A 17138-nucleotide genomic window follows, 5' to 3' on the forward strand; every position below is an offset into this window, starting at 1 on the left:
CCTCCCAACTCCCCCCAATGTCACCAGATCTGGTCGGGATTTAAAATAACAGCTCTGAGACATGATATCCTTCTAAACATCAAATTTCATTAAGATCTGATCAACCATTTGTAACTTAAATATACTTCATTTTATCCAAATTAAACGGGCCCCCACTCCCCCCAGATGCTCAAATCGGGAAAACGACTATTTCTAATTTAATCTGGTCCGGTCCCTGATACACCTGCCAAATTTCATTGTCCTAGCTTACCTGGAAGTGCCTAAAGTAGCTAAACTGGGACCAACAAACCGACAGAATTTGCGATTGCTATATGTCACTTGGTTAATACCAAGTGCCATAAAAAAAGGATCACCTGGAATTTCATCACATCCCAGAAGGGTTTTAGAGCACATTTGTCCTTCCACAACACCTTTCAATCTTTCTTTCCATCTTTAATTTTGATTCTGTATTTTTATTTCTGATATATATGTAAAAAATATAAAAGTAAAAAAAAAACTGAAACTGGTTGAAACACATTTCTCGCTTTTTTTACTGTTTCAAAAGAATAATTATGAGCAGTTGCTTCTTCTGGATTGCCGTCTGCGTTTTTTCAAGATCTGCAGAATTTTTTTTGCTCATTGCGGAGTGCTAATGATCCATCTAACATTGCCTGTGCAAGCTGGATTTCTACCATATTGTTCTTCTGAATTCCTTTCTTCAGTCGATTTCTTGCTTCTTGAAGCATCTGATCAGTTGCTTTTTCCTTAGTCCTGAGTGCTTCCTTTTTCTCTTTCAAAGTCTCCTCAAGAATTTTTTCATTTCTTTGTCCGAAGACATTTCAGCAATTAGCTGCTGCTTTTGCTGTTCTTCTTTTCCCGACTTGTGCTGTTCTTTTTCACCATTTTTTCTCAACTCTTTCTTCCGTTCCAGATAGTTTTGATAGCTCTGCCGCGCTGACGAGGCTGTCAGTACGGCTGACAAAGCGCGGCTTATCAAATCTTCAGTACCCCAAAACTTTTGAGCACTCCCACCAACTCGACGCAACCCTTCAGCAACAAAAAGCTTGACATTCAATGTGCGCTCATTCATAGATGCTCTCTACTCACTGAGGATCCTCTTAGACAGTAAAACTGTTCAGTATTAGATTATGTATAACTTCGAAATTAATAGTAGTATAAATTTTGAGCAATGATAGGACAGCCCTATGGAAATGATATAATAAAGTCATTTAAAAGTATTGCTTAGTACTGGGGTATGCATAAAGTCAAAATTATTAAGGTTGTTTATATTTTAAGTGATGAGACGGCAGCTCTATGTGGGAAATGATAAAATAATGCCCTTTGAATAAGTATTGTCTGGTATTGTGGTATGCAAAAAGTCAAAATTAATAAAATCGTACATATTTTAAGCGATGGTATGACAGCCCTGTGATGGAAATGACAGAATAAAGCCTTTTGAAAAGTATTGCTTATTATCAGGGATATGCAAAGGTCAAATTAAATAAAATCGTATACATTTTAAGCGATGATACAACAACCATACGAGGGAAATGATGCAATTAAACCTTGTGAAAAGGATTGCTTAGTATTAAGGTATACATAAACTCGAAATTAATAGAGTCGTATATATTTTAAGCGATGATACAACAGCTAGTATGGTTGAATTGATAGAATGAAGCTTTTTGGAAAGTATTGGGGAATGCATAAAGCCAGAATTAATAAAGTCATATATATTTTAAGTGATGATAGTCCTATGAGGGAACTGATACAATAAAACCCTTTTAAAAGGATTGCTTAGAATTAGGGTATTCTTAAACTTGAAATTAACGAAGTCGTATATAATTTAAGCGATGATACAACAGCTAATATGGGGGAAATGATAGAATGAAGTCTTTTGAAAAGCATCGGTTAGTATTGGAGTAAAAAATACAACTTAAAAGATCACAAATTCTTCTTACAAAATATAAAACACTTCCTAAAAAAACAAAAAATAATTCTTACAAAACAAAAATAAATGCAAAGAAATTACAAATACTTATTATGAAACAAAAAATACCTATTGCAAAACAAAATTAATTCCTAAAAAGCAAAAATACATCCTAAACAATCACAAATTAAAAACCAAGTTTTGTAAATGATCAGATATTTTTAATAAAATCAGATGTATTTTTATTGTGTGTTTTCTTATTTCTGAAATCTAAAACCCAAGTTTCTTAAATGCTGAGATATTTTTAATGAAAAAGATGTATTTTAACTGTGTGCATTGCTTTTACATGGAAACTAAACCCCAAATTTCTCTAATGATCAAGTATTATTAATAATATCACATGTATTTTAATCATATGCGTCCTTATTTATCAAAACTAAAACCCAAGTTTCTTAAATGATCAGTATTATTAATTTATCTGATTTATTTTAAACGTGAGTGTTCTTATTTCTGAAAACCAAAGCCCAAGTTTCTCAAATGCTCAGATATTTTCAATAAAATAAGATGTGTTGTAAATAACAGTTATGCCAAACAGAGGATTACATAATTGAGTTCTTAAAGTTAACTGGCAAAGTTCCAAAGAAACTTAGGGTTTAGTTTTCAGAAATAAAAACACTCACTGTTAAACTAAATCAGATTTTATTATTGATATTTGATTTCTTCAAAAACTTGGTTTTTAATTTTAATGAAAAGGGATAACTTGGGACTTAGTTTTTCAGAAATAAAAATATACACGTAAAAAAATATATGTGATCGTATTAATAATATTTTATCACTTAAGAAACTTCAGTTTTAGTTATTATAAAAAGAATGCACATGGTCAAAACACAACTTATTTTATTAAATATATTTAAGCATTTAAGAAATTTGCGTTTTAGTTTTAAAATACATCTTATTTTATTAACAATATTTGATCATTTGAGAAACTTGGGTTTTAGATTTCAGAAATAAAACAACACACGGTTAAAATACATCTGATTTTAATAATAATGCTTGTCATTTAAGATACTATGGTTTTAGTTTTAACAAAAAAGAAATGCACATCTTTAGAAAACTTCTTATTTTGTTAAAAATGTTTGAGTATTTAAGAAACTTGCGTTTTACTTTTCAGAAATAAGAATAAACACGGATAAAATACATTTGATTCTAATTAATAATATAAGATCATTTGAGAAACATGGGGTTTAGTTTTCATGAAAAGAAAAGCAAACGGTTAAAAAACATCTTGTTTTATAAGAAATATTTGAGCATTTAAGAAACTAGGGGTTTATTTTTATGAAATAAAAACACAAACGGTTAACATACCTCTGATTTTACTAATAAAAAATAAAATATGATAATTTAAGAAACTTGGATTTCTTTGTTTTCATAAAAAGAAGACACGGCTAAAATATATCTTATTTTATTAAAGATATTTGAGCATCTAAGAAGCCTGGGTATTGACTTCAGAAATAAGAATACATATGGTTAAAATACATCTGGTTATATTAATAATATTTTATAATTTGAGAAATTTGGGGTTTACTTTTATTAAAAACAGAACGCACACAGTGAAAACACATCTCATTTTATTAGATAACTTCGAAGACCACACTTCCTTCATGACGAAAGTAAAACAGTCCAAAATAGGGATGAAACCTTTTTATTGACAGTGAACAGATATAAAATTTAACTGGATATTTCGAACACATATGCAGTGTTCATCATCAGCAGTAAAACATGATGACGAACACTGTATATGTGTTCGAAATATCCAGTTAATTTTATATCTGTTCACTGTCAATAAAAAGGTTTCATCCCAATATTGAACTGTTTTACTTTCCTCATTTTATTAAAAATCTTTGAGCATTAAAGAAACTTGGGCTTAAAATTTCATAAATGAAAATAAACACGTTCGAAATACACCTGATTTATTACTAATATTTGATTATTTAAGATACTTTGGTTTAGAAAAAAAGAGCGCACGCAGTTAAAATACATCTGATTTTATTGGTAATATTTGATCATTTAAGATACTTGGGTTTAAGTTTTCATAAAAAGGAACGCACATGATTAAATATTTTTTTATTAAAAATAATTAAGAAGTTAAGAAACTCGGGTTTTAGTTTGGAAAAACAGGGGCAAATATGGTTAAAGTACATTTGATTTGATTAAACATACTTGATCATTTAAGAAACTGTGAGTTTTAGTTTTCAATAACAAGAAAACACTCGGACAAAATACCTTTGATTTGCATTAATAATATCTGATCATTTGAGCAACTTGGGGTTTAGTTATAATAAAAAAAACGCACACTGTTAAAATACAACTTGTTTTGTTAGAAATATTTGAGCATTTAAGAAACTTGGCGTTTAGTTTCCTGAAATAAAAACACAAAAACAGTTTACATACATCTGATTTTATATGATCACCTTAGAAACTTGGATCTTTAGTTTTCATCAAAAAAGGCAAATAGTTAAAATACATATTATTTTGTTAAAGATATTTGAAAATTAACAAACTTGGGTTTTAGATTCAGAAATAAGAACACATATGGTTAAAATACATCAGATTTTGTTATGTATGTTCTATCATTTGAGAAACTTGGGTATTTATTTTTATTAAATGAAGAATTCACATGGTTACAACACATCTTATTTTATTAAGAACATTTGAACATTTAAGGAACTTGGGCTTTAGTTTTCACAAATAGGCAAGTTTAAAATACATCTGATCGATTAATAATATTTGGTCATTTAAACTTGGGTTTTAGTTTTCATGAGAAAAAGAGCGCATACCATTAAAATAAATCTGATTTTATTAATAATATAGATCAATTAAGAAACTTGGATTATTAGTTTTCATAAAAAGAAGGCACATAGTTAAAATAAGTCTTATTTATTAAAGATATTTGAGCATTTAAAAAAATTGGGCTTTAGTGTTCAGAAATATGACCAAACACGTTTAAAATACATTTGGTTTTATTAAATATATTTGATCATTGGAGAACTTTAGGGTTTAGTTTTATTAAAAGAAGAATACATCTCAAAATTTAAAATACATGTGATTTACTAATAATATTTAATCATTTACGAAACTTGGTTTTTAGCTTTGACAAATAAGGATGCATATGGTTAAGATAAATATAATTTTATTAACATTTGATCATTTGAAAAACTTGGGGTTTAGTTTTCGTGTAAAAGCAATGCATTCGTTTAAAATACATCTTTTTATTTAAAATATTTCAGCATTCAAGAAACTTGGGTTTTAGATTTCAGAAATAAGAAAACACACGATTAAAATGCATTTCAGCTTATTAAAAATTATTCAACATTTAAGAAATAATGGTGCAAGTTTGAGATTTTTTAGGATGTATTTTTGTTTTGTAAGAATTTTTTGTTTTGCAATGAGTATTTTTTTTGTAATAAGAATTTGTAATTTCTTGGGATGTATTTTTGTGCAGTAAGAATCATTTTGGTTTTGTAAGAAGTATTTTGTATTTTGTAACAAGAATTTGTGCTCTTTTATGATGTACTTTTTACCCCAATACTAAGCAATACTTTTCAAGAGGCTTGATTCTATACTTAAGCAGTCATTCCTCTAATTAAGCTGATTCTACTAGACCATTTCAATTCGAATAAACCAGTTTACTTAACTTGTCATTCCTCTTATTCAGTGAAGGTTGAATATAAATATATGTTAATCATACCCTAACAAATATATGTAAATGAGGTGCCGGCTGGAATATGCAAATGAGGTTTAGGGTGTATGCAAATAGAGCCTTCTTTTAAAACTTAGCAAAATAAAACTTCAATATGTTTTCCAGACTTCAAATAAAAGTACTGTTGAAGTCCTGTTCATTCCCCTAGATAAACTTAATTAAGTGCCTTGGTTCACCTTACTCAGAATCTTTCTTTTCCTTATAAGGAAATTATTTGGACAGAGAAATAGGGTACATGTTAAAGCAGGATTTGAAAGGGGAAGGGGGCAATAAAAACATTACTATACAGGTAAAATACAAGAGATATAAGGGGTATTTTTGAAAATCTATTGTAATACATGGGAATATTAACAAAATCATGATTTTTTGGGGCTGGTGGTTGTAACATGTGTCCCTTCCATATATGCTTGCCTGATTCCAGTCAGGGATAGAATCTTCTTGAATATCATAGCACTTGATATGACATGAAGAAGGAATAAGAAAAAACCTGGAAAAGCTAACATTATTGGCTACACAAGTTTTATCATAGCAGAATTATCATATTTAATGGTAAAAATTTGAACTTTACACCTTTCTTAAGTTTATTCATGCATTCTAGAATGTAACACCTAGCCATATTTAATTGTTTGAACCTTATACCAAACTAATAACTTAGCTTATCCTATATTTGTCTTTTGTGACCTGTATAGTATGTGTCAGAACAGACTGAAAACCGTCTAGTTACCAATAGTTAGAGTATGATCCCCAGGCTATGCAGTACACAAGCAAGCTATTCTAAACCAGATCATAGTACCAAGGAGAGGTAAAGAGCTTGTGTCCAGAGACAAGTTCAAATAAATATATTCAGTGAAATATTTGTACAATTAGTTTGGATACCACTTATTCAATGAAATTATAATGAAACTATAGACTAGAAGGTATTCTTAGACAAAAACAACCATAATGAAGGTATAGTTATGATTTATTTGGTCAGCAGAGGCATCAATTCATGGAAATGTGGGGGAAGTGTATTTTTCTAAATGTAGGGAGGGTGGAGTATTTTTGTTTCTTTTTCCAACTTCTGAATATAAATTACAAAAAATCCATTTTTCAAAGAAAATACCAAAAAGTATTTTTTTCAACATCAAACAACCAGACATTAAATGACAATCATAGCAAATATACAGATAAGAGGTAGAAAAGTAAATGAATAAATAAATCTCAAAAGTAAAAGTTACATTGAATCCCTAACTGTATTCAAGTTAAACTGAAAACTAACAAAAATCATTACAAACAAGAATTTGGCAATGCCCCCTTCTCTCTCCCCTAACTGTAAAAGACTAAAGCCTATTGCATCATTTGCACTTTACTAAAAAAAAAACACAACAAATATTTTTAATATATTTGCAACATTGAAAAATAAAAACAAAAATTACAGCAAAATAAAATCTTGACTTGGTGAGCTTTCACAATTAATATAATTATATATCAAATTATTTCTATTAATTTTTTCTTCCAAGCACTGTTACAGACACATACATTTTTCAATAAAACGAAAATAACACAATACCCTTTAAGGTTAGGGGAGGGGCAGTAGCCAAACTACTGTTTGTAGTAACTTGTGTTTATTTTGAGTTTGACCTGTATGTTCAATTTAATTTTTACTCACTAAAAGGTATATATATACCAAATACCAATATATATATATATATATTATATATAATATTATATATATACATTATTTCTGTTTGTTTTGAGTGTCATGTATTCTATTAATAGTAATCTATTATAGGAATTTATTTCTGATAATGTTAAGTTTAAGCTTGATAGAACTCTCTTTTTACTCTTCTTTGAGAAACATCTTTTTTGGAAAGTTTTTTGGTACTAGTCTATTATATAGAACACACTTGAGAAGTGAAGTTTGGTTAATGCTAATGAAAAAAACAAATCATGATGAAAATAGAATACTTTATTAGCAAGATTGTGAAAACTACAACTTGGAAATATACTCCAAGAACACAGCGTTAAGCTTCTAAAAATGTTGATTCTTGTAAGAGTACAAAGTCATGGTGTGTCCATTGATGCAGTGTTTTTGGCAACAGCCCCTTATCCTGGAAAAATATAACTGCCTGTTCTTTGGCTCTTGGCCAATCCCAAATCTTAATTTTAACATCCATGGAGAGGCACTATATTCTATCACTACTTAAAGCAAACTAACCAGTATCCTCAAGAATCATGTTAATATAATGAACTAGGTTAAGAATCGCATCAATAATGAACATTTCTTTGGCTTCGAGATGGTCAGCTGATGCTGAAGCTCCCAATTCAATAATTCACAAATGACCTTCACAGTTTTGCTATTAAAGTTTTCTATTTTCATCATATTTTATTGTCACAAAACTTCACTTCTAGCAGGTGTTTCATATAATAGACAAGTACCAGTTTTCTTCTATTGGCTTAAAAAACAACTAAACTTTCTAATATTTGACGGACAAGCTTTTAATCACTTTAAGAGGCATCACAATAAATCTGATCAATCAACAGACCAGTACAAGTGATTTGGCAGACTGATAGATTTTCTAGGAAAAAAAAAACTTTGAAACATTAGAATACATCTTATCTATTTTTCTTTGCTATTTCTTGTATTATAATAATATTAAATTACAAGCACCTAACTGTGGTAGACTTTTTTTTTCACACAAACCATTAGCATGTTGGGATGCCTTTATGGCAATAATTGGTCTGAAATAGTTGATGCCAGCAAAGTATTGGGTATCAATGCAATACTAGGCAGAAGTAATTGGTAATTGGCCAGAACTGGTAAATAAGTACTATGTTAATTGTTTTACTCCAGTAACATATTTAAAAAAAAAACTTTTGTTGAATGACAACAAAGGCCACACTGCCTTTCTTTCATTAAAAACAACAATTAAAACTATGGGGATTAAATCTTAGAACTTTTCTTTGTCTTTGAGATGGTCAGCTGACACCAAAGCTCCCAATCTAAAGCTCACAAATGACTTTCACAATAATGCGAATAAAGTATTTTATTTTCATCATATTTTATTGTCACCAACTTTCATTTCTTGAGGGTGCTTCATATAATAGACAGGTACCAGTTTTTCTTCTATTGGTTTGAAAAAAACAAACAACACTTTCTAATCATTGACAGACAAGCTTTTAATCACTTGAAGAGGTACCAAAATAAATCTGATGTGCATTCAAAACATAACCATACACTCATCAAACAATCAAAGCAATCAACAGAACAGTTCAAGTGATTTGGCACACTGATACATTTTCCAGGAAAAAAAAGCTTTGGAAACATTAGAATACATCTTATCTATTTTTCTTTGCTATTTCTTGTATTACAATTATATTAAATTACAAGCATCTAATTGTGGTTAACCTTTTTCCACACAAACCATTAGCATTTTGGTATGCCTTTTTGGCAATAATTGCTCTGAAATATCTCTGGGAACTTGTCAGTCCCTAGTAGAGATGGTTGAGGCCAACAAGTATTGGGTATCAATGCAATACCTGGCAGAAGTAATTGGTAATTGGCAAATAAGTACTATGTAAATTGTTCTACTCCTGTAGCATATTTAAAAAAACTTTTGTTGAATGACAACAAAGGCCACACTGCCTTTCCATCATTAAAGACAACAAGTAAAACCATGAGGATTAAATCTTAGAACTTTTCTTTGTCTTTGAGATGGTCAGCTGACACCAAAGCTCCCAATCTAATAATTCACAAATGACCTTCACAATAATGCTAATAAAGTATTCTATTTTCATCATATTTTATTGTCACCAACTTTCATTTCTTGAGGGTGTTTCATATAATAGACAGGTACCAGTTTTTCTTCTATTGGTTTGAAAAAAACCAACAACACTTTCTAATCATTGACAGACAAGCTTTTAATCACTTTAAGAGGTACCAAAATAAATCTGATGTGCATTCAAAACATAACCATACACTCATCAAACAATCAAAGCAATCAACAGACCAGTTCAAGTGATTTGACAGACTGATACATTTTCCAGGAAAAAAAAAACTTTGAAAACATTAGAATACATCTCATGTATTTTTCTTTGCTATTTCTTGCATTCTAATTATATTAAATTACAAGTACCTAATTGTGGTTGACCTTTTTTCACACAAACTATTAGCATGATGGTATGCCTTTATGGCAATCATTGGTCTGAAATACATCTGAGAACTTGTCAGTCCCTAGTAGAGATGGTTGATGCCAACAAAGTATTGGGTATCAATAAAATACTTGACAGATGTAATTGGTAATTGGCCAGAATTGGTAAGTAAGCACTATGTAAATGTTTTACTCTTGTTGCATATTAAAAAAAAAAAAACTTTTGCAGAATGACAACAAAGGCCACACTGCCTTTCCATCATTAAAAATAGCAAGTAAAACCATGGGGATTAAATCTTAGACAGCAATATTTTTTTAACCTTAAATGAATATTATAGCCTTATGTGCAAAGGCTATCCTCAGTAAAGTACAATTAAAATAAAATTAGACCTACAATAAAATGCAACCATTAAAACTCTGCCCTACAATACTCTGAAAACACTTCCCTCATTAGCAGATTTGATTTAATACCTCATTAAATTTACCTTGTAATACCTCATTAGCAGACTTAATACCATAATACCCTCATTAGATTTGGGTATTAAACAAGTTGTTCATGAGGCAATAAAAAATAAATGTAACTTATTTCATAATATTTCTTTAAATAGGGATTTGGGGGAGTAGTCATCACCACTTTATATGCAAGTTTAATAAAAACAATTAAAAAAACCACATCACAAAACCAATAGCCAATTCTAATGAACATGTAACAGAAAAAGCTCTCTTAGGTTAGCTGCCAAGAAAGCAAAAATAGCATTGAAAGCATGCTCTTAATTTGTATTTAACTGAACAAATTGCCGTATTTTTTGTAGTTGTATCTTCAGTCCTGGGTGAACTCTATTGAAGTAATGATTCTGGGACTGCTTTAATTTTTTGAATTTAGTTTCAATGGTCATATTTTATTGTAAGCTTGATTTTATTTTAATTGTGCTTTACTGGGGATTCCCTAATGGGAAATGACCTTGGACACAGAGCTAAAACATTTAGAGTTTAAAGAAATTACCATCTTAAATTAAGATACTATAGTTTTATGACTTTTACAGAGCAATTGTTTCTCTAAAGCCTTTAATCAAAGCACAATATGTTATTTGAGATCTTTTTACTGCAACCCAAGACGATAAATTATCACAAAAGATTTTCATCAGACAGCACACTTTTATTTTGGACAAGGTAAGGTCACTATGGCATATTAGTGATGAATAGAAGCAGCAACATAAACCAGAATGTTAAACTCTAGGCTATTTTAATTTTGGTAAAATTCTAGTTAATTGACTTCTTGCTATCTCAGAAAGGGTTTAGGTTAGGAAAAAGAAACTTTCAGGGATGAGTCTACAGATTAGAGTATGTCCTGGGAAGGTATTTTGAAGCAACTACCTCCACTCCTTCTCCCTCTAGAGGACCTTGACCTTTGATGACCTTTAAAAATATGTGTTTTTTGAAGATCTGCAGAAGCAGATCTTCTGCTTAACTGAAATACAACAAAATTGTTTGCAGCTTCATAACTTTGCTCAATTTCATTTTATAAGGTTTTAAAGATACACAAATACATTTCCTAAATTTTGAAAAAAATATATTGATATGGCTCAAAATTCTGCTAAAATAACAGGAATTGCATTTTTCAGAACTAAAGGCAGAGAAAAAGCAACTAGTAAATGAAAATTAAGGTAAAATGTTGTTTTGTCAAAATTTCAATAGGTAATAAGACCTGTCATGTAGGCAAATTTCAAGGCCCTCTAGAGGGAGAAGGAGTGGAGGTAGTTGCTTCAAAATACCTTCCCAGGAAATACTTTACTCTGTAGATTCATCCCTGAAAGTTTCATTTTCCTAGCCTAAACCCTTTCTGAGATAGCAAGTAGTCAATTAACTAGGATTTTAATGTATAAATATATAATAACTCCATAAGGGTGAGTTTTGCAAGAGAGAACAGATGTTCCAAAAGTCAAAATGTAGCTATTACAATAGTTTCATGACCCAAAACAATTGTTCAGGTAATATCAACATTGACCATTGTTTTAGTCTTGTTTAAAAGCCCTAGCCTAATCATTTATATAGCCTATAAGCAAGGCAAATTTCAACCATCATACTCATTGAGGCCCTATTAAGGGCTCAAACTGAATTTGTCTAAGAAGTGATTATTGAATTTGAAAATAGCATAGCCTAGAAAAAACACCAAACAATGCATTCACTTTCTTTTTGGCCTTTTTTGTCATATGTCTAAATTTGCAGGAAGCCTTAAGCAATGGGGTAGTTTGCAATGGGGCAGGGGGCTAACTGTCCCTCCCAGACCCCAGTTTGCCCTATACCCCACTGAAATTTAGTTTGTTAAAAATTTGTCAAAACTAAGATAACCCTGTACAACTCAAACATCTGCCGAGACGGGTCAGTTTTCTCTAGTATATTTTTACCATTATGATACTATACAGCCCATTTTTCAGTTTTCATTGCCATTTTCACTTGATTACAGAAAATTTGCCTCAAGCTTTGTCCCCTACCCCCTGGAATTTGACAAAATTATGCCATTGATCCTAAGCTAACTCTATACTGTTGCCTCACACTTACCATCATGGGGAGTTTTTGTACAAAATTACCAAAAATACTACTAAGCTCACAAATTAGATTCTAGCCTACATCTAGATTTCAACACATAACTACCCTAGTCTAGAAAATATCGACAACTCCCAAATATAAAGCTAAAAGTGGCATCCTGGAAACATCGTAAAAGCTGGGCTACATATTTTACTCACTTGCACTACCTCCGAAATAAATTTACAATGTTATGACTCAGCCAGTTTCAATGGATATTCATAATATCAGTGTTCTTTGTTAAAGATTGGCAAAACGTGCTCATTTAAAAAAAGTAAACAGAAAATATTATGTTACAAATTGCCATCTATTGTATTTGTTCCTTATATAGCGCTAATGCACAAGTTGCACGCGTGTATGCCTGTCGTCTATAGCAACAGGGGGGAGGGTACTTTTTCTTCCTAAATTTTGAAATGTATGCTTTTAATTTTCTATCATAAAATAATTATTTATTTATTTATTGAACACTCGTCATTCACATAACATGATAAGACGAAGTACAGGAAGAATCACAAAAAAAAACAAACTAAATGAAAGCACAAGAAGAAAAAGAAACCACTTTCTGCACTAACACTTGTCATAGCAACGACGTTTACGAATAAAAATAAACCATAAATTCGAAAAAATCTAAAATTTATCGCACAATATAAGGTCATGACAAAGATTTACAAAAATACAAAGTTTTTAATAAGACGGAGGAAAAAAGAGAGAGAAAAGAAAACCAAACGAGCAACAAAGTAAAAACGAACAATCAAATAAGTAAAATAGCATAAAATACGAAATAAGCAATTCAAAGAAAGGCACGGAATACTGATATAATACGGAATGCCACTCCTGGGCAGTCATATTGACTTTTTCATTGTGTTTAGCTATTACTCTAGCTACTGCAATATTCAGGTCAGCAATTTTAAACTGACCGACAATTTTTGTGTTGCTTTGCCAGGGTGGAAGGCCAAGTAAATATTTTGCAAAATTGAAGAAGAGCAAACGTAATTTAATTAATTTAATTCAGTCCGTGTTAGTTAATAGTTTCCAAGAGGGTGAAATATACAAAATATTAGGGAGAGCTATTGCATTGAAAAGTCTAGCTATCAAATGCCGGTTGAATCTGAACTTGCAGGAAATTATTGACGCATAAGAGCGGGAATGCGGCGGGTTAGATGTTCAATAAGAAGGTACCAGGTGTGCCGTACAAATGAACCTATAGGGAGACTAAGATACACGATGTGATCGACAGGCTAAACCGAAGAATTCCCGAATTGTCGTTTAGTAGATCGCTTTTACAGTTAAAATGGACTATTTCCGAATTGGCAGAATTGAAATGTAGACCAAGCTGAATGTATTCTGCCTGGAGGATAGAAAATGTTTCACTGACTCGTTACAGAGTGCGACTAAGATTCAGAACATCGTCAAAAAATTAATGACAGATTTGCTGATGATAAAATTAATAAGGAGGGACATAGATCTTGAGCGTTTAGATGTAGTTATTAAATAAGCCACGTGAAGAAACTGCTCCTTGGTGTGCACCTTTTAAAACCAGGATATGCTTTTTTCGAGTAACTGGAGGCATGTTCTTATCGGGCTGTAATTTTGTCAAATACGCAGTCGAGAATACATGTGCCGAAGTGGGAGATTACCTGCAGGGCTTAGCCCTCGCTTGACAGTTTTCAAAAGAATTGCAGGGTGTATGAACACGGTGGCACGCTTGACGTCATGACTAGCAAAAGTAAGACATTCCCCCGCAGATTCTGCATCAATTAGAGTCTTTGCCACGACCGTGAGTACATCTGCACAACCTGTTCCTTGCTTGAACCCAAACTGATGTGGTGGAGTGCAACATATCTTTTCAAGATCGTCTTTGAAGAGAAGTTCAAAAATTTACAGAGAGATGTCGCAACAGTAATTGACAATATATCTCCCTTTTCTTTAAAAATTACGATTTTCCTGTTGCTTCATTGAAACAAATCCTGGTCCCTTTTTTTTCATATCTGTAAATTATTCCATTAGAATCAGAATTTTCGGCACGAGCCATAATGAAAGTATGATTAACTACTGTTTAGCCACGCACCTGATAATCTTTTACTTCTATAGAGATTAAAAATAAGAGTTGACTAGGGAAAACACTACGAAATAGAGCTGCGAATCATACTTTTCAAGCTTAACCTGAGGGTAAATGCTTGACGTAAGAAATAAGAAAAGTTCTATGAAATAATAAAAATTTCAGGGTCCCAAAGTCCTAACATTAGGATTTATACCTTAAAATGAATAGGTTTGCAAGACCTATCCATTTTAAGCTATAAATCCTAATATTAGGACTTTGGGACCCTGAAATTTAGAATTTCAGAAAAATTACTTTCTTAGGTCCTGTCCAACGTCACATCCTTTTTACACTATTAAGCCCAGCCTCGATGTGATGATCCTTGCACTGCTTATCTGGATGACTGTAGAATATGTTAGTGCGTATACGATCGAGGGTTTCAAATGATCTTTCAAATGATCTTTTCAAATGATCAAGTTTGAACAGTTGTTGCTCCTTGATTTTATTTAGGATTTCGTCTTCATATTTTAACTACCTGCGAGCCTCTTCATTTTTAGGTTCATTAAGGCAAATAGGCTATGTTTAAATTTCAAAGGAAATTATAGGGCATCTAGTTTAAACTTAAAGTCTTTATGTGATTTTATTTTCTTTTGAAACTAATTTGATGTGAAAAGTAAGTGAGACTTTTCATTAGGAAAATTTTCTAATCTCTTTGCATAGGCTATGTATAAATACAAATCGAGTGTGTCTGCAGGTAATTAATGCAATATTTATTCAGTTCTATTCTTTATACGCTCAGAAATCGCAAAAGCAACTGTCACCTGATCAATTTGAATCTACATTTTTTCTAATAATATCTGAAGAAATAAAGGAAAAATATTGATTGTTCGTTCTTCACATCTATTCTATTTTGGAAAAAAATAGCACAAATTGCATAAACTTGTCAAAAAAAAATATAATACACTAGGATAAAATTAATTATTTTGCCGATTCTACTTGTACGTCAAGAGAAAAAATTTCTGATTTTAACAATGTTTCTTGCTAAAACTCGTGAAGTTTACAGTATAGAATTAAATATTTAGGTTTTGTTATCAATAGCTCTTCTGGTAGCTCTGGTTGATGTAGAAGTGAGAAAAACAAGGAGTAAAAATGAAGAAGCAAGGAAAAAGAAAGGAAAATTGGAAATAGCGACCATTGTAATCAATGAAATTGGTATAATTCAGATATCAAAGTGAAACCAAATGGCATTAATTTCTTGTCTTATCTTTCTCTTTCTCTTCGGTTTATTTTTTTTTGTGTATATTGTATTGTATAAAAGTGGCTTTTTTCAAGTCTTATATATCATAACTTTTAAATGTTAGCAAAGTTTTACTGTAATTTTTATTTACAAATAATGAGCCATCTTTGAGGAGTGTAGAATTGAGAAAAGGGGACGAAAAAGGGAAAAAGGAGAGAGAGAAAAACCAAATTAAAGGGAAGGTGTTGACAAGTGCTTTGATAAAGTACAGACAGCGAAAAAAGTCAAACAACACCAAGGGTAATATATAAATTTTCAATTCTGTTGATTCTTAAATTTATAGGAAAATTTATTGGGATTTGGGAGGAAATACGTATATTTAGTGTTATGCAACGATTTTTAAGATAATAGAGTTAAAACGTGGAAGTGAGGCCTTAGCCTTACTTATATGAGCCGAAGCTGGTCCAACAGGGATAGGTTTACGTGGTTTGATCCCCCCCCCACCCTCCAAAAAAATTTGACTTGTAAAATGGTGATGCAAATGCATATAAAAAATTTGATGCGCTCTTTAAAGTTTTATTGTAAATCTCCCCCGAGGAAAAAACCTGGTTGTGCCCTTGGTGTGAGGCCATTTAGGAGTTATGAGTTGTAATATTTCATAATATCGAACGTGATCGTCTCTTGCTGGGTTGCTAGCTACCGCAGAAACCCAGATTATGTCGTAATAAAAAGTGAAATCACAAACAAAATAAAAGCAGCATTTGTAGATCATATAAAAAAGGAATATGAAGATGGAATTGATTAAAAAAGCACCTCATCACGTTACTAGTACCAACGAGAGTTCACAGACCGACACAGTCCATGAACCCGATAAAAATAACGAAAAATGTGTGACTAGATTATAGCTGAAAGCACTGTTAAAAGTCGTCTTAGACACCAAATAGAATAAGTACTATGTCAAGGGAAAACATGATGAATAATTTTATGAAATGAATTCTAAGCTTTATTTCATTTTTTTATAATGGTGTTCTACATGCCATTATTTCAATTAAAATATTTCACTGAGTTAATTTGTTGTGTTTCCATTTTCTTTTTTAGGGTAAGCTGGCAATTTCAATGTCTAAAATGTTTATTCGAAAGTCAGATATGCACAACCAGGAGTTTTCAGAGACATAGGTACTACTAGCAGGCTCTTATAGAGTCTACTTGAGTTTAAGATAGGTTAGCAGGGTTTTTGCCAAAGTCTGAGAGAGATGGGCAGGATGTTTCCCAAAGTCCAAACAAAGACGGACAGACATATGGACAGATAGACACACACACACACACACACAGTGTACAAAGAAAAACACTCACACAGCCAAGACCAAACAGACCGGAACAGACAGAGAGAAAGGGACAGATGTACATACACTAAGACAGACATACAGCCCAGAGAGACACACCCTCACATATACCAAACCAGACAGACAGATGGACAAATATAT

The 17138-nt window shown here is 31.5% G+C and overlaps 1 protein-coding gene across 2 annotated transcripts in view; it reads right to left on the minus strand.

Moving 5' to 3' along the window:
* Positions 1 to 12664, minus strand: part of LOC136036711 (E3 ubiquitin-protein ligase RNF4-like) — a 28715-nt gene extending 16051 nt beyond the window's left edge. Inside the window, exon 1 of one of the 2 annotated variants that reach the window (XM_065719038.1) lies at positions 12541 to 12664. In XM_065719038.1, coding sequence (XP_065575110.1) covers position 12541 — 1 coding nt within the window. In that variant the 5' untranslated portion in view covers positions 12542 to 12664. The remainder of the gene's footprint in view (positions 1 to 12540) is intronic. The other variant, XM_065719039.1, reaches the window with a different exon arrangement.
* Between the last annotated feature and the right edge of the window lie 4474 nt (positions 12665 to 17138).

This window comes from Artemia franciscana, chromosome 15 (assembly GCF_032884065.1).
Source record: "Artemia franciscana chromosome 15, ASM3288406v1, whole genome shotgun sequence".
In the NCBI taxonomy this organism is placed as follows: domain Eukaryota; kingdom Metazoa; phylum Arthropoda; class Branchiopoda; order Anostraca; family Artemiidae; genus Artemia; species Artemia franciscana.